At 40.7% G+C, this 23,213-nt stretch overlaps 1 protein-coding gene and 1 pseudogene across 2 annotated transcripts; both read right to left on the bottom strand.

Annotated features, from left to right (window-relative positions):
- Positions 1-1,900: 1,900 nt before the first annotated feature.
- On the bottom strand, positions 1,901-22,828 carry jpt1b (Jupiter microtubule associated homolog 1b). Of its 2 annotated transcripts, none has more exons than XM_053637340.1 (5): positions 22,548-22,828; positions 17,021-17,160; positions 9,306-9,412; positions 4,805-4,832; positions 1,901-3,292 (listed from the first exon to the last, which is right to left on the bottom strand). In XM_053637340.1, exons 1-5 carry the CDS (start codon positions 22,601-22,603, stop codon positions 3,156-3,158), a joined length of 468 nt encoding a protein of 155 aa, XP_053493315.1. In that variant the 5' UTR covers positions 22,604-22,828; the 3' UTR covers positions 1,901-3,155. The 2 variants fall into 2 exon arrangements, with proteins under 2 accessions (XP_053493315.1, XP_053493316.1); XM_053637341.1 differs by having other exon boundaries at positions 1,902-3,292; positions 22,449-22,574.
- Positions 6,961-9,271, bottom strand: LOC128615343 (kelch-like protein 10; annotated as a pseudogene).
- Positions 22,829-23,213: the final 385 nt, after the last annotated feature.

Raw genomic sequence — 23,213 nt, 5'->3', positions numbered from 1 at the left:
AGCATGCTGCTGCTGACGTTCTTTTTTTTTTTTTTTTTTTTTTTGCTTAACAAATATTTAATATAATGTATTATCATTTCTACAATTTCGATTGTATAATTTTCCTTGTACAGGTCCATGATAGGGTATGTCGATCTGCCTCTTTATGCTTGTGTGGGAAATTTGAACCCAACGTTTTGCATATCCTTTAAGAAGGGTTCAATTTTAAGTTTGTGTATTAGACTGTTTCTGCCGAATGCAAAGTCCAAACTTAATGAATATTGACACAGACAGACAACAGGACATTCTGCGGACGCATGTCATGTCCCAGACCCAGACCCAAAAAATTATCAGAAGAATTTTGATTTTTTAACATTGCAGGCTGATGTTTATAGGTATGGCCCATAATGAATAATTGGCCTTATCTTGTGAACGCAATATCCAAACTTCACAAAATGTGTTACACATGGACAACAATTCTGAGTAAACATGAATTTCTGACACTCTGGGTGCTAACAGCAGTATAAAAAATATATCAGCCATTTATATCAATAGGTATGAGAGATTCCGTAATACTAATGTTGTCCACCAGAGGGAGGCACAGGATAAAATGCTTTCAGGTCTCACAGTTTAAAGTCTGTGTAAATGGTTCAATAGAACTCATGATAATTTTATAAAGTTTAATAAAGTCTAAAGCAATCTAAGTCTAACTGGTTTGCAAAGAAATCTGTGATCTCCAAAATACCTTCATTTTTATATATCCTAAACACTGAAAACATATTTGTCAAGTTGACAGACACGACTGAATGTATTGCTGTCCAATTAAAGAAAAGACAATATTATGTGTTTATTTGTCTAGTTGTGACAGTAAACTGAAAAATCTCTTTGTGGAATATTTTCAGTAATCATCAACAAATCAAAAGATTCAAATGACCGTTTTAAGAGTCTACATTAATAAAGCAGACATGGTGGTATATGAATGTTTGTGTGTGGAAATGTATCAGTGTAAATACAGATAAAGACAATATATACAATACACACCTTTGATGAATGTTTGCTACTGGACCTGTTTATACTCGAGGCAATAAAAAGCCACCTTGCACTGAGAGGAACATTCATTCCTATCGCCACATTGCTGTGCCCGGTGCATCAGCGCCACCTAATGGAGATTTCATCGAACTGCATTTCAGATTTCTAGCCACTTTTCTCAAATCTTTTGTTTTGCAGTTCACACACAGGAGACTGTATTTTAAAGATAATTTTGTAAAATCCAAATACACTTTACAGATCTTTATTGGAAAGGGTTTAAATGATGTTTTTCATGTTTGTTCAATGATCCATAAACACATTATTACACATGCACCTGTGGAACAGTCCTTCAGACACAAATACTTTACAGGCAGTAGGCAATTAATGTCACATTTACGACAACTTAAGACACTAAAGAGACCTTTCTACTGACTCTGAAAAACACCAGAAGAAAGATGCCTAGGGTTCTTGCTCACCTGCGTGAACATGCCATAGACCTGCTGCAGGGAGGCATAAGGACTGAAGATGTGGCCAGAGCAATAAACTGCAACGTATGTAATGTAAGGAAATTAAGACAGTGCTACAGGGAGACAGGGAGGACTGCTGATCATCCTTACAGTGGAAAATTACAGGTAACCATGTGTTCCCCCAGACGTGATCCAGAACTTGCAAATGCCTTGGTGGTAGAGTGGAGTAACATCTCACAGCAAGAACTGACAAATCTGGTGCAGTATATGAGGATGAGATGCACTGTAATAGTTAAAGCAGCTGGTGGACACCAGATACTGACTGTTACTTTTAATACTGCGCCCCCCCCCCCCCCCCCCCTTTGTTCAGGGACTCATTATTCCATTTCGAAATAAAAGCAGTTGAACGTGAGAGGACGTTTCTTTTTTGCTGAGTTTATCGGATTTATTTGGTGAGCCAAATATACTGACTCACTGAAAAGAGCCAGAATTCCCCGAATTACTTGTGATATACAGTACAATTCTGTCTTCACACTTTACAGAGCATGAAAGTCTGACTGACGCTGGTGTGAAGTGACACCATACTGTGTGCTGAGGAACAATGTGATTCATACTTTAAATGGAGCTACAACTGTTTTTTTTTGTTTGTTTGTTTTTTAGATAATTTCTGGAGCATTTATGGAAGGAGTCTCTAGTGCCAGCAGTTTCTAACACTCAGAGTTAAAGCTTTAAGTTTCTGACACTGGAAAATCTTCAGGACAGAGGAATGTATGCTTTGCAATTTCTCAGAAATACAACTTTTTTGTATTAGTCTAAAGTAAAGTAATTTTTGTGTACTAGTAAAAGTCTTAGTGCTTTCAAGAAATAAAACAAGAGGGACTGGTGAGGGAACGACTGGCTACAGATGTTCCACCACATTAAAAATGACTATAAATACAATAAAAAAGTATGACACTGTTTATTAATATATAAATAGTTGTAATCGTTGGCAAAGTGGCAGGTATAAGGGTACTTGCCCTGGAGTGTTTTATATTTTACATAGCTTTTAACTTTTACATCAAAAACAAGTCAGATCTCAGGTAAGTTTTATCAGTAGTGTCAAAATGAAATCTTTACTAAATATGTAAAATAATTACAAATCCACAAACGTGTACAAAAACATCGTATTGTCTAGGATGAATTTTATAAAAGCATGAATCTGTGGAAAGTGTGTATGAGGTTTCCTTTAAATAATCACAAACTAATGATCTTTTTAAATGTTTTTTTTTTGTTTTTACAGATTACACCATGCAGTGTTTTACTACACAAGCACCAGCAGAGGCAGTGAAATTCATATCAATCTTTATTTGTATTTAGAAATTTAGCGCGACGAATCTTTTCCTTGCTTTGCCTTCCATGAGTCCCCCCTGCACGGCCTGCGCTCTTCATGATGGGCTGAAATGGAGCTTTTACATAAAGTGCTTCTGCCAACCAGCTTTTCTTTCATTTTCTTTTCTTTTTTTTGCGATAGAAAAACAATAATACAGACATGTGGTAGTGGACAAAAAGGAAAAGAAAAAAAAAAGTCATCCCATGGCTCACATGATGAGAGTGAGAGTGAAGAGAGAGTGAATCTTTAAAAAAGAAAGAGAGAGAGAGAGAGAGAGAGAGAGACAGAGAGAGAGAGTTCAGTGAGCGCGCTCAGCCCAGAATGAGGCTGGATTTTCCACCAGGAGGGTTTCTTCGGCCAGAGGAGGCACCAGAGGGATGTTTCTGCTCCTCCTCCTTCTGCTGCTGTTGAGGCTCTTCCTCGGGGGCTTCGGTTTCCTCTGACTGATCTACACACACACACACACACACACACACACACACACACACAAATTTAGTGTCTCTAATCTCCAGACATGCACCTGTGTTTGTACACCAAAGTCTGGACGAGAGCAAGACCCTCAATTTGCGCACACACACACACACACACACACACACACCCCATCTCCACCTCAAAATATACACCGTTTGTTCAGTTTTTCAAGCCATTTTCACATGCGGTCTGCACCCAGGATTGATTCTGGGCTCTTTTTGAAGGGTGTCATTATGAAAGTTTTTTTTTTCCACAGAGAAACGGCTTGTTAGTCGTGTGCAATTGTTATTTAATTTATTTTTGCAAAATGTTCACAGTAAGTGCATCCTGTTATTATTCCTATTAACGTTCCTTTGTTATCGTTACTAATATCCACACCATGAAGAATAGCCGTGACTGTAAATGTACCGCTAACGACCACTTGATTGCTGGAGTTATTACAGCACGCTACGCTCACTAGGTTAGATTTTTTCAATAGTTTAAACTGCTCTCACTAGGGTACATTATAATCACTAGAGTAGATTTCTCTCACTGGGGTAGATTATAATCACTAGAGTAGATTTCTCTCACTGGGGTAGATTTCTCTCACTGGGGTAGATTATAATCACTAGAGTAGATTTCTCTCACTGGGGTAGATTATAATCACTAGAGTAGATTTCTCTCACTGGGGTAGATTATAATCACTAGAGTAGATTTCTCTCACTGGGGTAGATTATAATCACTAGAGTAGATTTCTCTCACTGGGGTAGATTATAATCACTAGAGTAGATATCCTCCCACTGGGGTAGATTTCTCTCGATACAGATTACTATTAGTGTGTTAAGCAGACCATTCAATCATTAGAACATAAACGTAATAAAACCTCTAGTGATATCTAAGAGTGGCTGCTTACAGCGGCCCTATATTCACTTCACTCACTTTATAAAATACACGTAGACATTCGCTAGTCATTAATTTTCCAGACTAGTACAGATTGCATTCACAGGTAATTAATGTCATTAGAACGCAAACACAGATTAACATTTATTGGGAGTTTAAAATGTGACGTGATTGATTATATAGGTACGCTATATACACTGATGAATACTAAGACTGGGTGAAATCTGTCTGCACTTATCTGAGGCTCACATTTGACTAGACACAGATTTGATTAATTAAAGCCAGTGTTTTCCCCAGCATGTGACAGAACCACTATTTACCTCAACGTGCATCACATGCTGCTGTTTAGAGTGACACAGAGAAAGAGGGGAACAGGAGCGAGAGAAAGGAAGGGAGGAAGAGAGGGGAAGCGAGAGAGAGAGAGTGATGAAGGAAGAGAGAGAGAGAGGAAGAGAGAGAGAGAGAGAGAGAGAGAGAGATGAAGGAAGAGAGAGAAAGGAAGGGAGAGAGAGGAAGAGAGAGAGAGAGGAAGAGAGAGAGAGAGGAAGAGAGAGGGGAAGGGAACGCTATTTAAGACTGATTAGAAACTTGATGAGGCAAAAACACTCACCATGATTTACTTGCTCGTGGTTTTCCTCCTGGAAAAAACGAGAGGATTTAGAAATAACTCACCACTAGTAATGTTTTCACTCAGCTCTTTAAGTCCTGTATGACACACAATTTGCAGCCTACATTTGCTCAATGTTAAAAAAACAAAACAAACAAAAACCCCAGAAGACTGGAGTTTCTTGGAGGCTGCGTGTGTGTATCAGAGTGAAGAGGTTAAAGAAACACCAGCCTAGCCGAACTACTTCAGAACATTAAAGCCAGCTCTTTCTTAGCCGTCATTTTATAGTAGCTTACATCATGTTTACAATAAACCAAATAGACTAAACATGAGCAGAGCTGCATACGCACACGTTAAAACATGTCTTCATGAGTTATACACGGTTATTGTCTGTGACGAAAGCTTGGAGAGGAATTCCAGAGAGGAGCAGCTACAGCATGCTCTCTAAAACACCACAGCACTGATGTTCAGGATTATGAACCAATCATATGCGTTATGAACCAATCATATGTGTTATGAACCAATCATATGCGTTATGAACCAATCATATGCGTTATGAACCAATCATATGCGTTATGAACCAATCATATGCGCCGTCTCCTTTCCTCGGCCTGGATCTACAGTAGGAACACTGAACATTCTCTGACCCGCTGACCTAAGAGATCTGTGGGGCTTTTGCAGATGTAAAAGGTCAGAAAGATTACAAGGTGCTAACCCACTTAAGGATTTATACACAAACAATAAGATCTTAAAACCGTTGCTATAGTGGACCGGCAGCTAGTACAGGTGAAATATGGTCTCATTTACGAATCCTCGTCAGTAGTCTGGCAGCAGTGTTCTGAACAATTTGCAGTCATGACAAAAAAGATTGACTGACTCCTAAATAGAGAGTTACAATAATCCAGGCGCAAAGATACAAATTTGTGCATCATCCTCTTAAAAAAAAGAAATAGCTTGACTTTGGCTGGTAATCATAGATGAAAAAAAGCTCGATCTGACAACAGCCTTTATTTGATTGTCAAATTTGAGGGAACTGTCAGATATTACTCTGAACTCTTCACCATCAGTTTACTATAAAGCACTAGAGGGCCATTTAGAAACGGCATCAGAATCCACAACACAAAAATCTCAGTCTTGTTTTCATTGAGATGTACAACATTTTGAGCCATCCAAGATTTAAAGTCGTCCAAACAAGCCTGTAAGGGTTCTACAGAGTTATTTTTCTTTTTCAAAGGCAAATAGATCTGGGTATTGAACCATCTTCTAAGTTAGAAACTAATAGTATGAGTTATGAACCAATTGTATGGAGTCTCAAACAATTGTGTCATAAGTTACTAATCAACCATACAGGTAGCAAATCAATAGCTTGGGTTAAGAAGCAATCGTAGAGGTTTTTTTTTTTTTGGCGACTTCAGAATCTTTTATTCAGGTATATAAAATAAACAACATTTTTACACATCATGGAAATGCCTAGAGTATAATCTATTTAGCAATCCATTCATATAGAACACAAACATACCAGTTCAAGATATAGCCTATACAATGAAATCCAACGTGGTTAAGGGACAATATTTGCGCATGAGCGAGCTTAGCTTCATATGTTTTGGTATGTGCAGTTTCGTATGCAAGAGATTTCTTATTCTCATAAAAAATGAAATAAAAATAAATCTTTGTGAACAATGAACAATCACAACTAGATATATTTCTTTGAAATTACACAGCAGTAACTTCATTAATCAGTTTTTTTCGCATAATTTCAAAGTAATATAGCATTTCAAGAATGTTAACATTGTTCAAGCTTCTTTTCTACATATATTCGACGTCAATGATTATTTTCGTCATGATCAAACCTCTTTTCGACTAACTGTAGCTTTCATTTAAATGGCGGGGGTTCGCCTGACTTCGTCGAAAGCACGTTTGTGTTTGCTGGGTATTAAACAGAATGTGGATCTGCTGGTATTAATACTGCACTCCGTTGTACTCAAGCTTATTTTTCTGTACTCGAAAGTACAGAACCAATTTTCTAGCGTTCCGATCTAAAGGCATTCCGATCTAAAAGCGTTCCGGCTCGGCTCGGCAATAATGGTGGATACTCGGAGCAAGGTCATATTTGAGTTTGATAAACATATTAATAAGATCTACATTAATTATTTCTGTGATGTACGGAGAGAAATGATGTATAATCTTCGTCCCGTCTTCATCTTTACTTGTAAAAATGAGCCGTTACAGTGATTTGATCACATTAGTGACTTACGTTAGTGAATTACGTCACGAACCTAAACTTATGACACATAAGCTACACGTCAACAAAGTCCAGTTTCATCACATAGAAAATAACATTAAGGGAATTCTGTTTAGTGTTGACCATGTGAGCACTGCCATGTCGTTGTGATGTCAGGTGTGAGTGTGTATGTGAGATCTCAAGACGATGGACGTTAACTGTTCCATCGCACTTCTCCATGAGGGACATTGTGGTTTTACGAGTTTCAGTACAACAGCTTGCAGCATAAGAGAGTAAACAAAAGGAATTTCAGTAGTTTCACTGCTTCAGAATGTTTAATTTGATTCTCAAGAACAAAAGGATGCTGATGAAGGGAGAGGTTTATTTGTATGTCTCAGATGTTGGCAGGAGGTGTGAGGTAGCCCCTGGTGCTCCATGAACTCCGAGGGACTCCGTAGGGATCGTCTCGGGGCGCAGTATACTCGGCCATGTTGGGTAAACCAGACAGCACACAGCAGCTCAGACCACTGCGGGAAATCCCCAAGTTTTTGACTGTATGCCATTCAGAAGTCTCCTGATCATAACACTCCACTTCATCCATAATGGTAGTGCCATTCTCTCCTCCAGAAACAAACAGGAGATTGTCCAGTACCTCAATGCCAAAGTTGCTACGCTGGTTGTTCATGGCTGGACCTTTTCTCCACACGTTGGTTTGAGGATTATACACCTCCACATCACTTAGCTGATTATTACCATCATATCCCCAGACAGCGTAAACCTGTCCTCCGTACGCGACCACACCCAGTCCACTCCTTCTGATCATCATGGGGGGATGAGGGTCCACACTCCCGTCTGAGGACTGTAATACTCCCCCGTGAACAAACGCTCGCTCCCGTTCAACCCTCCACATATGTACACTTTGCCGTTCTGTACTGTAGAGCTTGCTTTGCTCCTTTGTTCGTGTATCGGTGTGATCATGCTCCACTTATTATTCTCAGATTCATATCGCTCAACCGTATTCAGACTTTGGACGCCATCAAATCCTCCCATCACATAGATATGACCATCCAGCACACACACGCTCACGTAACACCGGCAAGAGTGCATGGGGCTCACCTGAGCCCAGGTTCTGGTGATGGGGTCAAACCTTCTCACACTGCTGAAGTAATTCACCCAGTCGAATCCTCTGATGCAGTACATGAAGCCATTCAGATACACCGTCCCGTGACAGGCTCGTGGACTCTCGTCATTGCACGTGACGCGTACCCAGCGTGCCACTCGCATATCATACGCTTCTATGACATTGGTATGATTCCTGCGGCCCCAGCCACCAATGGCCAGGAGAACGGCACTGGGCAGGCAGATGCTCGTGAGATCTGAGCTGAGAGAAAGGCTCGGGTTGAGGTCATCGATGCCCATCAGAATGCTGGTGACGATTGGCTTACATGTCATGTTGTCCATCACTAAAACATTGTTGCTCACATTGTTCATAAGGTAATCGTGCGTCAGTAGCCCCAGACGGACCTTGGGCAGTAACACTCCTATGTGCGCTTTCCGTTTCCATGGTGCATGTTTGATCCATTGTAAGACGGCCTCGAACACCACGCTCTCCTGTTTCATGTTCAGTTCGTCCTTCTCGATGATCTCGCTCAGCTGCTCGACCGTCAGGTCCAGGAACTCCTCAGAGAGATGCACCATCTCCTCAAAGTTGTGCAAGATAAACCAGAAGGCCTGCTACTTCAACTTCTCACAGAAGGAGTACTAAGCAAAACGCCAGATGTTAATGCAGTTCTTGGGACACAGCCGAGACTTCAGGAACGCACAGCACTCGTTCACCAGGCTGCTCACCATTCCCTTCTCTTCTTTCTGTTTACTCATGTTCTGTCCAGTATTTCTATGCAGGTCAGAGCTACTGAATGTACAGCTTTCATCTGAATGTGGATTGTGTTGATGCAGCTTTTCAATGCCAATTGTAGAGTTTATAATTCATGTGTAGGGGTTATGAATCAATTGGACATGTTATAAACCATTAGTACAAATTATGAACCAACCACACAGGTTCTGAACCAAAAGTTTGGGTTATGAACCAATCATAGAGACTATAATACAATTATACAGCTTATAAGTCAATCATAAGGGCTATGAACCAATCGTTCAGATTATGAACCAATCTTAGGACTACCTATTTATGCCTTTCTCCCTCTGTATGCCTCTCCGTCATTCTTTCTGTGTGTGTCTCTCTCTCTCTCTCTCTCTCTCTCTCTCTCTTCATTCTGTACTCACCGTGGGTTTGGCCGGGTGTTCAGAGTTGTTTTGGTAGATTGGCGGCTGGTGGCACCGCCTCAACGGGGCGGAGTGTTCGCCACACAACACTCCGGTCGCTTCACCTCCTGCAAATAACATTGATGACGTTATCAGAACGCAAAGATTAGAAGAGTTGCGGTAACTTTGAGAATTTAAAAACTTCTGTCTAGGAGTCGATATGTCTGTTCTTATTTAACAGAAATAAATAAATGAAATGTCTAAAAGGACTGCATTAGCTGGGTTAATATTCCTGCAGCTCATTTCCACACCCCGGACTGAGCCTGGGCTCTCATGTGGGTGAGGAGGGGGATAGTACGAGTGCTGGTGGAGTACTACTACTTTGACCAAAATCTCCGGTTAGAAGTAAACCTGACTCCGTTGGACGATCAGTCTACAAAAGTTCTTACACAAACACAATGACACACTCATTAAAAATCAGGCTTGTCATGGAAGTGGTACCTAAAAGTAGTTTGGACACAAAGCAGACTTATAAATGATAGACTCCTCACTGCAGAATGAGCCCAGACGGGCATGAATGCTGACATTAATAATTAAATCTCAAAAGCACAGTGGAGGACTGCATTAGCATCATTAATACCCACACAGGCACATTTCTGTCACTGAGGTCATGATTAGGTGGACATGAGGTTTTGAAGGACTGCAGTGTTACTGCAGTACTGTAACATTAGTCATTTTAGTATTTTTCATTTTAAAGTGACATTAATTGGCGTACCAGTAGTCAGGTATACAGTGCTCGCAAGAAATGGTTAAATTTTTGGATTCTATATGAACTATGTAGAGATGAACTGGGAAGGTAACTAGACCAGCTGGATGAGCTATGAACCAATCCAGTAACTTGAGTCAATTTTAGGGGTACTGAAATGGTTATGAACCAATTATAGGGGCTATGAAACAACTGAACTGGTTATGTGTGAACTGTGTGTTATGAATCAATCGTACATGTTCGGAACCAACTGTATGGTTTATGAATCAATCATATGGGTTGTGAACTAAACGTACACATTATGAACCAATAGTATGGGTTATTAACCCATAATCAATGTTATGAACCAGTTGTACAGGTTATGACTAGGTTACGAAATAACTGACTAGGTTATGGAATAACTGCATGAGCTATAAAATAACTGTAGGGGTTTTAACCAAATGCATAGGTTATAAACTAATCATATAGGTTATTAACTAATTGTACAGATTATGAAACAATCTTCTGCATTATTAACCAGATGTAGAGGTTATGAACCAGTTATAAGAGGTTATGAACTAATCACCTGAGTTATGAACCAACTGTGTGGGTTATAAAACAATTAAAATGGTTTAAACCACAAACTCGTTCAAAGACAGTTCAAACTCCATCCATATTCTGTACCACTTATCCTACATAGGGTTGCGGAGCCTGAAGCCCATCTCAGGGAACTTGGGGCACAAGGTAGGGGAAACCCAGGATGGGGTGGGAACCCACTGCAGGGCACAATCACATACATTAACACGCCCATTCACACACTACGGACAATTTGGAGATGCCAATCAGCCGACTGCACGTGTCTTGGGACTGAGCGAGGAAACCGAGTACAAGCAAATTTCACACACATATAGTTCAAAGTCTACAATCAAAAAGATAGACGAAGTATAAACAACAGCACTGTTTATTGTTTAGAATTTTAAAAAAAATGCTCCAAAAAATCTCTTTTAAACTCTTTTTACCTTAAAAAAAAAAAAAAAATGTAGCTATTTCATGATTAACTGCTTGAATACTCTCAACAGTAACAGACTTGTTACTGAATATATCCCCGATCCCTGAGCTATGTGATATTCTGTGATATTCAACATGTACAACAGTGTTATTATGGTCATCTTAAACTATCAGCCCTTGCCCTGTCTTCCAGCCTAGTGGGATTTTGGCTGAATGCTCATCTAATTGAGACACGAGCATTTTATTGCAGGTCAAAACCTACAAACCATTAAAACTACATAATGACTGTAAAAGCATGAGGGAAGCTCGACCGCTAATAAAGACCATGTTAATGGCATTACACATAACCGAGCGACTCCAGAGCGTCGCGAGTGCTCTGTCTCTGCGCTGTCATCATGAACAGAGCATCAGCAGTCCCCTCCTCTCGGTCTCTCTGTGAGGAAAGAATGAGACACATTTTCCACTGTTTTAACTCTAAGATTTAATGTGGTTTCATGACGCTGCGAGTCGTGTTTAAGTCATCAGGATCTGTCCCGACTAAACCATACTCGGCATGCGAGATGGCTTTACACTGTGGACATGTTTGTTAAAAGCTTTACCTTACAATTACACCACGGATCTGCTGAATTCTGGATTGTGATTGGTCAGAAGGTGTTGATTAGTTTTCTCCAACAGCGGCTCTGACAATAGTGCAGCTGCACATCTACTGTAATACATTATGGTTTCTATAGTAACAGACCACTCACAGGGACTTGCACAGCAGATTAAAAATGCATGTAATCGTTGATATAGTGAAGTTTACTGTAAGGAGACAGAGTATGGTTTATAGCTGCTATAGCGCAAGCGATAATAGGAACTAACTTTGTTCGCCAATGTTAAATGTACCTATAAACGGATACAAAGTGCTGTTTGTAATTCTCGCCAAATCACTGCGGTATAAGGCTACGTCGCCATTAATCCGGAGAGATCTGAGAACTGCATTTTCGCTTGAAAACGCTCTTCACTGGCGTTTTCAAACATTTCCCAAAATTTGCTCGTCCAACACCGAAACGAGAGCGGGAGAGCGTTTTCGAAAAAGCTCAGTTTTTCGCTGGACAAAAAACCCCCGCCAAAAACGAAAAGAAAAAGATGCGTTTTCGAATTAAGTAATACTTATTAACGTGGACGTAGCCTCAGGGGAATGAAACGCACGCCGTTATAAGAAAATAATCAACGTCTGATTGGTAACAGTAACTCCACTTCATCACACCGCCCCGTCATAGATTATTTTCCTATAACTGCATGACAGAGTGTTTTATTCCTTACAAATACACTGTAACTCCTTAAAGGCTCAGAATGATCTTAAATAGCTGGTGTGTGGTGGGAGTTCTGGCGCAATATGGCTGCCGTCACATCATCCAGGTGGACGCTACTACTGGTGGTGTGTTGAGATCACCCCCCCATACTATAGAAAGCGCTCTGAGGGTCTAGAAAGTGTAACTAAATCCCATTATCCAGTAACTATGATGAGTTGATGTGAAAGAATAATAAAGTGAAACTAACAGTGTGTGTAATGATAAAAGCCTCAGACTGTTGCAGGTACGTTACATACTGTGAAGTGTTGAAAAGATAAGCTGTGGTTTTTTTTCTTTCTCGGAGTTAAATAAAAGCACATGTATTTATTTAAACCCAGCGAACACTACCACACTTAGGACAAAGCTGCATTATAAAAGTGTTCACCTCCCCCAAAAACACACCCTGGCATCTGTGTTTGAGCTCTGAGCTGTAGCATTACACACACACACACACACACACACACACACACACCATCTTCACGAAAAGCAGTGATTAAGCCACAAAGCTGCTCTCTGAAACACGACAGCAGCGCCGCTGGATAATGAACTTCAACTGGAGTTTCCAATGAGAGACGCCATTGTGTCCCACTCTTCACAGACGAGTGTGTGCTGATAATGTGCTAATGTTACACACACACACACGCACATATGCGCACACACGCGAGCACACACACACACAGTCTATGCCTGTTTTGCATTAGCATGTGAAAACATACATGAGGATTATCATGAGCTTCATCAGCTCCAGTGTCATCAATCACACGCCTGTCTCACTCTCTGTCTGTCTGGCAGCCACTCCATTCTGTCTCTCTCTTCCTTTCTCTCCTTTTTTCAGTCTCATCTGTCTTTCTTGTCTATCTGCCTCCCTTTTCTCTATTTTTTTTAGTCTGTCTCTTTTTCTGTTTAGCTGTCTGAATGTCTGTCTGCCTCTCCCTTCTTTCCTCCTCTCTTTCTACCCATCTGTCTCTCTTTCTACCTGTCTGTCTGTCTAGCCCTTCTTTCCTCCTCTCTTTCTACCCATCTGTCTGTCTAGCCCTTCTTTCCTCCTCTCTATCTACCAGTCCGTCTCTCTTTCTACCTGTCTGTCTAGCCCTTTTTTCCTCCTCTTTCTACAAGTCTGTCTCTCTATACCTGTCTATCCCTTCTTTCCTCCTCTTTCTACCAGTCTCTCTCTTTCTACCTGTCTATCCCTTCTTTCCTCCTCTCTTTCTAACAGTCTCTCTCTTTCTACCTGTCTGTCTGTCTATCCCTTCTTTCCTCCTCTTTCTACCAGTCTCTCTCTTTCTACCTGTCTATCCCTTCTTTCCTCCTCTCTTTCTAACAGTCTCTCTCTTTCTACCTGTCTGTCTGTCTATCCCTTCTTTCCTCCTCTTTCTACCAGTCTCTCTCTTTCGACCTGTCTGTCTATCCCTTCTTTCCTCCTCTCTTTCTACCAGTCTCTCTCTTTTGACCTGTCTGTCTGTCTATCCATTCTTTCCTCCTCTCTTTCTACCTGTCTGTCTGTCCCTTCTTTCCTCCTCTCTTTCTACCGTCTGTCTCTCTTTCTACCCATGTCAGTCTCTGCCTTCTTTCTTGTCTTTCTACCCAAATATCCGTCTCTCCCTTCTTTCTTGTCTTTCTACCCATCTGTCTCTCACTTCATTCTTGTGTCTCTTTCTACCCATCTGTCTGTCTCCCTTCTTTACATCTCTTTCTACCCGTCTCTCTTATTACCTGGCCGTCTGTCTCTCTCTACCTGTCTATCCCTTCTTTCCTCCTCTCTTTCTACCGTCTGTCTCTCTTTTTACCATGTCAGTCTCTGCCTTCTTTCTTGTCTCTTTCTACCCAAATGTCTGTCTCTCCCTTCTTTCTTGTCTTTCGACCCATCTGTCTCTCCCTTCATTCTTGTCTCTTTCTACCCGTCTGTCTGTCTCTCCCTTCTTTACATCTCTTTCTACCCATCGGTCTATCCCTTCTTTCCTCCTCTCTTTCTACCAGTTTCTCTCTTTCTACCTGTCTGTCTGTCTCGCTCTCTCTCTACCTGTCTGTCTATCCCTTCTTTCCTCCTCTCTTTCTTTCTTTCTTTCTTTCTACCCATCTGTCAGTTTCTGCCTTCTTGTCTCTTTCTACCCATCTGTCTGTCTCTCCCTTCTTTCCATCTCTTTCTACTTGTCGGTCTCTCTCTGAATGTCTCTCTCCTATCTCTCTTTTTGCGTGTTGCCCGTCTGTCTGTGTCACACTGTCACTTCTTTCTCTTAATATTCATTCTTTATTTCTTGCAGCCTCAACCTTCTCTCTGTTGGTCTGTCTATCCTCCTTCCCCATTCTTTCTGTCTGTCTGATTCCTTGTCTCTCTCTCTTGCTTTCTTACTGTATCTCTTCCCTTTAATTCTTTTTCCTCTTCTTGCTGTTAGTCTCTCACTCTCTCTCTCTGCTTTCTCTCCATGTCTGTTTATAGCTTTGCCTGCATGTCTTTCTCTTTATCTGCATGTCCCTCCCTCCTTTATTACATCTGCTCCTCTGTCTCTCATGCTTTTATATCTCTTTCTGCCTGCTTCTAGATTTCTTTTTGTCTGTTTATTTTCTCTCGGTCTCTTTTCCATCATTTCTTTCTCTATGCCTGTATATCTTTCACTCTTCTACTGTTTTTCTCTCTGCCTCTCTTTCATGTATACACCTTTCTTTGTGTGCTAGTCATTTTTGCTGTCTTTCTGTCTGACCCTGTTTGCCTTTGGCCCCCCCCCCCCCACCCCCCACCCCCCCCCACCCCCCCCACCCATCATTTCCTCTGCTCATTTCCCCCTGCTGTGTGTGCTGTGTGTCTGGAAGCTGCTGAGATTTCCTGCTCTGCCTCCACCTGCCAAACTGAGGCTCATGAGGAACCGCAGATTAGTGCCAGCTCTGTCTAACCACACACACACACACACACACACACACACACACACACACACACTCAGCCTAAACACATTCCGTCTGAAGACAAAGGGGAGAGCGAGAGAGAGAGGGGAGGGACGACAGGTACATTTCCGTCTCTGGCAAATCACAGCATTTAATGCGCGCACACACACACACACACACACACACAGATGCATAAGTATCTATTACAAACCCAGATCTGCACCAGACCTGAAGTTAGCACCCAGTCATGGTGTGTGGAATGCTTTGCAGGTGATGTCACACGGTGTTGTGTTTCCCATCATCCACCTCTGTGCTCTTACACACCAGGAAGTGGAGCTGAGTAACCAGACCATGAGGTCATCTCTACTGGAAATGACCCCCCCAACACACGCCAGTGGCTGAATCAGTCCATGACACAGGCAGGAAGTCCAGATGAATCCCTGAATGCCTGTGTTTTACAGTGCAGGGCAACAGGAAGCTGTTAATAACTGGTTTAGCGTGGTGCTGTTTTCCTGCCTTAACACCAGAGAAGGGTTTCATTTAGTGCGTGGTGTTTGTGCTACATCACAAAACAATATCGTTTATTACCACATGATACAGGGAACTAGATCAGTGGTTACGCAGTCCCTACAGGATTTTCAGGCTTTTTGTGCTTTTTTTTTTTTTTGAAGAAAACTAATTGAATCGCACGAACTTGTTCTACGTGCTCTTTCTCAGTGATGTTTGTGGGTAAATGAGACCTTTTAGCTGTACTCACGTTCGACGCACGTGAATCTGAGAGGGCTTCGGCTGAACGTGGGTTGTAATGACGTCGCACGACAGGTCTCGGCCCGAACCTGCGGAAAATCTGCGGCAGTTTTGAAAAATTGCAAGCTCCTCCGAATATCGCGAGTTTCCTTGATTTCGTGTTCATTTCTGCGCTTGAATAATCGCTAAATCCTGGAGGGACTGGGTAAAGTTCAAATCCCATTCTAATGAGGAAAAAAATTTTTTAAAAATCGCTTAAACAGTGTGTAACCGGAATAGCAAAATAAAGTGTTTTATTCCTCTTGTACCACAGCAACTTGCTGACAAGTACATTTATCTAAAGTTTTCTTAAAAACCAACACGCGCACGTTTTATCTGTTTGACGTTGTGGAACGTCTGTGAAACCAGTTAGTTCCTGTTCTCACTTACATTATAGCAGCTTTAAACAGTCGCTCCCTCACCAGCCCTCTCTCTATTTGCTCTCCTGAAGTTAATAAGACTTCAAGTTAAAAATCGCAAAAAAAAAAAAACAAAAGCGTAAACTCCTGTCATGAAGATGTCGGAAAACTTCAAGTCAAAAGCTTTACCTCCGGCTGTTACAAAGCACCGACACTGGAGACTCCTTCCATAAATGTTAACGCATCACCGATATTCAACGATTACATGGATTTAGCTTTGTTAAATAACAGCAGCTGCAGCTCAATTTCAAGGAAGCTGATTATAAGCTCCAAAACACACACACACACACACACACGCAGAGCCATGTGGCACCACCATCATGTGACCTTCACATTCCTGAGTGAAGTGTTTGACCGCTAAAACGAGGAAATGGTCAGTAGAAAGTAGTTTCCTGCGCTGAATGGATTTGATGGCAAAGAAAGAAACTTTACACAACAAGAGAAAGACGTTTCTAAAAAAGCGGGGTATACATCACATCACATCAAAGCATCACATGACCTCTGGTTAAAGAGGAGAACAAATAAGGATAGGTTGACATGACTACGAGACTGTGTGTGTGTGTGTACCGGGTGGGTTGTTCCTCCGATGGGCGTGGGGGTCATCGGGCTCGGCGAAGATGTTGGAGGCCATTCTGTTCTTGCGCACCGGCCTTTCCTCGTCTGTGCCGAAGCAAATGTTGGAGGTTCCGCCGGGAGGCCGCAGAACCCTGCGGAAGAAAAATAAACCCGATGAGGTCGAGTCAGAACGACACTTCTATACACTACTACTCACAGGATTACGTTCCAAATTGCCCGGGACCTCTGGAAAAGCCGATTTTGAGTCTATTATTCTTCGATTATTCCTGTATTCGTATGTTGTAGGAAAAAGACAATCAGAAAAGAAAGCAAACTCTATTCCGTAATGACGTTCGTTTTCAGTTGGTATGTAGATACGTTTAAACTAAACGCGTTTCACGTGTGGCGCACGTCGATGCTGTAACTAAGCCAAAACTCTGGAAGCTCGCAGCCTGCCGCACCACACACATCGGCGGCCGGTTGATGGTAGAGCAAGTTTATTTTATTTGGCGGAATAATTAGCATGAACGGATGACGATGTTTTCAGAATCAGGAACTCGCAGGTTTGTGGAAACACTGATGAAACTGCGGGTGAGGCGTGGACACGGGAGACCGGACGCAAGCCAGGACGCTCTGCGTAATATTTCTTACGACAAATCCAAAATCAAATAACCATGCAGGGTTCAAAAACAAAGAGACGCGTGAAAACATGAGGCGTATAAACGCACGAAAAACAACGAACCGGAACAAAGACGCAACATGTTATGAATAGACAAACTAATCAGGGGCTAACACAAACAGCTGAACACAATAAGGTAACAGACCAATGATATAACAGGGGTGGAGATGGGGTCAAAACTAAAACAAAGGCACATGGCAAAACATGTAACAGGTGAACTAGGAACTAAATATTGATGACACACAAGCAAAACAAAGTGCGACACAAAGTTGTTATATAACTCGCCTGCTCACTACACACAGTCACCTCACAAGTAAAATAAAATAAAAAAAGTGTGTGTATATATATATATATATATATATATATATATATATATATATATATATATATATATATATATATATATATATATATATATACACACATACATACATACACACACACACATTTCTTTAACGCCTGCAAAGACAAAGAAGATAGAGGTTTTTTCTTTTTAAATGTACATCAAATCAGTGGCATCCGTTCAGTATCGTTTAATTTGTAATGATTAAAAACGCAAAAAATACATCACCGTGCCAACGATATCTCGAAAAATCGTATCGCGTAATCGTTTAATCACGATATGGATATAGCATCAATATATCGCCCAGCCCTTGTAATTATTATTATAATTATGACAAAGGGCTGAAGAGTAATTATAGTTATACACTATAGAATAAATTCATTCAAATGTGTGAGTGGTACCCAGGTGTGTGCATCTCCAGCCAAATATGTTTCCACATTTAGGTTCTCATGAGAGTTAAAGTCTGTCCCTTAGGCAGGAAACTTCAGTCAGTCGCTGTCTTGGCTGATGAACTACTATTTGTAAAGGGAAAAATCGTTTCATGTTTTGGCCTATTCCTTTAAAATCAGCACACACACACACACACAAATGGAGAAAACGTCTCACATTTGTGGTCGTGCTGACATTACGGGAATGAAACAGCTGCAGGGGACGCCGGCGAGCATCATCAAAAAGATTTAATACTGGACTCAAGGGAGGCTGTCCACACACACACACACACACACACACACGTTACCAGACTGACCACTGCAGGGGCCAGTTAACATAAGCTGGGAGGGTCTCTACTACCCGAGCCCTTCTGTCTCTCTCTCTCTGTGACACACACACACACCCCCACCCTACAGCTGACCCGAGCCACACCAAATGGAGATTCCTGTGTCGGAGGATTTTCATGTATCCAAACAGGGGATCGCTGCAGCCTTGACGACCAGTCGATTCACCCCAGCGTTGAGGGAAGGAGGTCCAGGCCATGTGCCAATCCACACAATCGGGTTCTAACTGCAGCGTTAGAGCCTCTAATCGATTATATGTCAAAAGCCGGATCAGGTGCACGACAGCTCAATTCATTTGCGTTCTCTGTGGGAGTGAAATGGTGCGGCCTCTGGAGACCCAAGTGTCTCAAATCGCAAACTTAATCATATTTACCACATAATGAGAAATAAGTTCACTTGAACACACGAATGCTTTAAACCATTCTTTAAAAAAAAAAAAAAAAAAAAACCTTGTGATGTAACCAGACTTTTTTTTTTGTCACTTACAAAAAAAACCTTGCAACCTTGAAACAATGTTTTTTATTTATTTTTTTTAACTGCGTTAACTTATTCAGAAGAAATATTTTTTTCTGAATTCTGAACTAAGAGAGTAAATTCAGGGAGCCCGAATTAGCTGTTAAACCCTTTTCCCCAGTGTGTACTACATCTATTTGATTTTCAATTTAATTAGATAATCATTTAATAAAACAACATCCAGCTAACAGAACAACACCGTCATTGGAGTTCATTTGCAGAACCTAAAGAGAAAGAGCTCCATAAAACCAGGTCTTAAATGTAGCTGGTTAGCGTGACACCACAGGGTTATCGCTGGTAAACATACATCACTAAATAGCTAGCTTAGTGGTTAGCTGACATCATTTTATAAAACTAAATATTGAATAAAATATGGTGGAGTTGCACTGAGAGGCGTTATTGTAAGTGGCAAAACCAACTAAATGACCTATATTAGCTTAGACAGCTAGCTAGCTAGCTCACTGAGAAGGGTGATGGGACCATCTCGATCATTTCAGCTCCGTTTCTTATCTACTAAACCTGACCGGAATATCAGCATTTCCCTCAGATGTGTTGGCAAATATTAACCATTAAGCAGTGACTCCAAACTGAAATTCCATCGTATTAACGTTTAGACTTTCGTTCACATAGCAAACAGAAAACAAAAAGACAAATTATCCTCTACTTAGAAATGTCACAATAAAAAATGCTGATTATAATCCGTCTATATGTATAAGCGCAGGGCTTTTGGATAACAAAATGCTCTTATTTAAACAACTGTACACACATACACATAGCTAACATGTAGCTATAAGTATCCGTGTCATATGACAAAAACATACAAGTTGCGTGTTACAGCGGAGTAAGAACGCAGTTATTTAAAATAGCGAGGCTCATGATACTCAGAAAAGCGCATCATAACACATCAAGCTTTACGCAAAGAATCAAACGCGACATTTTATTACTTTCCTACTGCGCCGTATCCTGAAATGTTTTATTCCTTCTGGTACTACAGCAAATTCCCCAACACTAACCGTTTATTAAAGAATTACACATTGTATAGTTGCATCTAATGTCATGGAACATCTGCGAAACAAGTCAGTTCCTGTTCTCACTTACGTTAGAGCAGCTATAAATGGTCGTTCCCTATCAGCCCTCTCTTTATCCTCTCTAGAAGTTAATAAGATTTTAAAAACCGCAGCTCGTCATGTTACCGAGAAACCGCGAAGCGTAAACTCCTCTGTCCTGAAGATGTTAGAAGTTACGTCTGTTACAAAGCGCTGACACCGGAGACTCCTTCCATAAAATGTTACACATACGCATTTCTCCTTACAGAAAGCTTCACCATATCATCAATTACACGCCTATTAAAAATCAGTTTCTGCTAGCATAGAAACGATTAATACAATTAGTACAAACCCATGACTTGCAGTTGCACTACTCTAAGAGCCTCCGTTTTAGAAAACTAATCAATCCGACCAATCAGAATCCAGAATCCACCGGCGCTGTGGTATGCATCGTTGTACCACAGTGGATTAGTGTATCGAGTATAACCAGATAACTAGTACAGCAATAACAGAAATAGCTGACGCTTTAGTGGACTACTTTATAAAGTCCTCACCAGCTGACACACACACACACACACAGCTGTTCTGATCCAAAGCATTTCACAGCCTCCCTTATTTGGGAAATACAAAAATATATACAAGCCCATTCATATCCACAGGTTTACAGGTTGAAGGTGTTGTACCGTCACGTGAACTCGGCTTCACCTTCCTGCTTAGAAGAAGCTTTAACTGTTCGCAGAAGAGGTTAACATTTTTTCCCCCTCCGAGACCCCACCCGACCACGAGGAGAGAATATTTTCCAGCGACAGAAGTGGAGACACTAATAAAACGTGCTTTACTGCATTATACTCCAGTCATAAACCGGATTTAACCCGGATCGAGGGCAGATTATTTAATCTACAGACAACAAAACACCTCGAACTTTGTTTTTGGGTTGCAACCTCACCGCATTCCTGTGTATTATCATCACACTGTATCAGTTTTAACTTACAACAGATCCATTTAAAGATTAAACTCATCACAAAGGCATTTTTTTTGTTTAGTTTTGATGACACAAGTCAAACCCAGAAATCAACATGTTGCATCAAAGATGCTGAGATGACTCTTCAAGTCTGATAAGCTGAAGAAGGACAAAAAATTAAAGTCTAAAGCTTTAAACTCAAATCCTATATGGATAAAAATGTATAAAATTCAAATAAACAAATAAATAACATAAGCTAGAGATAAAGAGACATTTCCAAGGCGTGATTTCTAACACAGAAGCTCTGGAGTTATCTGAATAAAGTTAACAATTTATGCTCTTAGACATCAAATTCAGTTTGTAAAACGACTTTATTTCTTGAATAAATCGAATAATCTGTTCAGGAGTGGAAAAAAATATCGAAAGAAAGAAAGAAAAATGAGCAGGAACGTTAGAGAACCCCATAAAAGGAGAACACTGAGGCCTCGAAGATGGAGTTATTCTCAAGTACAAACATCATCAAATGTCGCGTGAGACATTTTATTCGTACGAGATGTGAAAATAATGTTGATTTGATCGCGGTGAATGCATTTTTCGGGCGAGGGGAGACAAAATAATACAGAAAAAAAAACATTAGCTAGCCTCAGTGCGGCGAGATGAAAGGAGAAGTGGCCGGTTGCCAGGGAGATTTCTTTAGCTAACGTTAGCCAGCTGAACTGAGCTCGCGCTCGGAGCAACAAAAAATACTTGCCCGTTTTCGTTTATTTATTGGATTTAGCTATAATAATTTGATCATATTTGCGAAAAATAAATAAATATCCGTCTTCGTGTGCTAACAGGGTGGATACAGAGATCTACAGAGAGATAGAAGTCCAACATTCTGCCTGCATCTTTATTTTTATTTTTATCATCATTATTATTATTGTTGTATGTGTGTGTAAATAAATAAAAGGTTGAAAATACAGGTTTGGTCTCAGATACCTTGTTTTTTTAAAAAAAAAAAAAAAAAAAAAAAAAAGCGCCGTTTTTCCGTTTGTCATTTCAATACACTAAACACACCCTGTATTTACATCAAAATCTAACCAGACGCTGGATTAAAAACATCTTTCTCTAATAATTCATCACCTAATCATCTTCAGGAATCCAGTCTCCAATCCGAACCGAATCCCTCATTTTTCTTTTGTTTGCTTCGGATTTTTATTTTTTATTATTATTATTATTTACCTGGAGCTATTTTTTGCGCTAGGATCCATTCCTTGAAAAGTGGTCGTCGTTGTCATCTCGGGCAGGATTAAATTGAGTTAATAACCTGCTCTGGAAACCGTTTAAAGCTAAAAATCTAGCCACTAGGACGTGTAAAAAATCCTTGATATCCCGTCCGCATGGACTCCGCCCGACTCGGGATGAACAGGGGAATCTGGGCAGCCGTTCCGCTCGAGTTTTAACGCCAGCCCACATAGACCCGCCCACTACAGCAGCGCGCCTTCTGATTGGTTAGCAAGATAGGGACCTCGGTCTTCGATTGGAGGATTTTCACGTCGCTTAAGGTATGTCTGGGGTTTTTTTTTTGCCCTCATTCCACCGAAATGACAGGCGGTGATGCAGCGTCCATTATGGTGCTGTCTGGGGAGGGTGGAGAAAAAAGAAAAAGATTTAAATCTGACTTTTAAAACATTTACAGGAGAGTTATTTCAGCTATTTGTACAGAAGATAACTTTAAAAAAAAGTATTTAATGTTCTGTCCAATCTGCACTTCAAAAAATGTTTAATCAACTGCTTTAATAAAAAAAAACACCATCTGGAATATTAATAATAATAATATATTATATAAATTGTTATTTCAGCTATTTTGTATAGACATTAATGCTGAGGAATTATTTAATGATCTGT

This window comes from Ictalurus furcatus, chromosome 12, assembly GCF_023375685.1.
Source record: "Ictalurus furcatus strain D&B chromosome 12, Billie_1.0, whole genome shotgun sequence".
Taxonomy (NCBI): Eukaryota; Metazoa; Chordata; class Actinopteri; order Siluriformes; family Ictaluridae; genus Ictalurus; species Ictalurus furcatus.
This window is presented reverse-complemented; position numbering and strand designations above follow the sequence as displayed.

What these genes read in the sequence shown, in the direction of transcription:
- jpt1b (XM_053637340.1), bottom strand. Translation starts at nt 22,603, where the DNA reads ATGACAACGACGACCACTTTTCAAGGAATGGATCCTAGCGCAAAAAAT. An exon ending in AGCGCAAAAAATAGCTCCAG is followed by an intron (nt 17,161 to 22,547) that starts GTAAATAATAAT and finishes TTTCTTCCGCAG; the next exon opens with GGTTCTGCGGCCTCCCGGCG. An exon ending in AACACCCGGCCAAACCCACG is followed by an intron (nt 4,833 to 9,305) that starts GTGAGTACAGAA and finishes CGTTTTTTCCAG; the next exon opens with GAGGAAAACCACGAGCAAGT.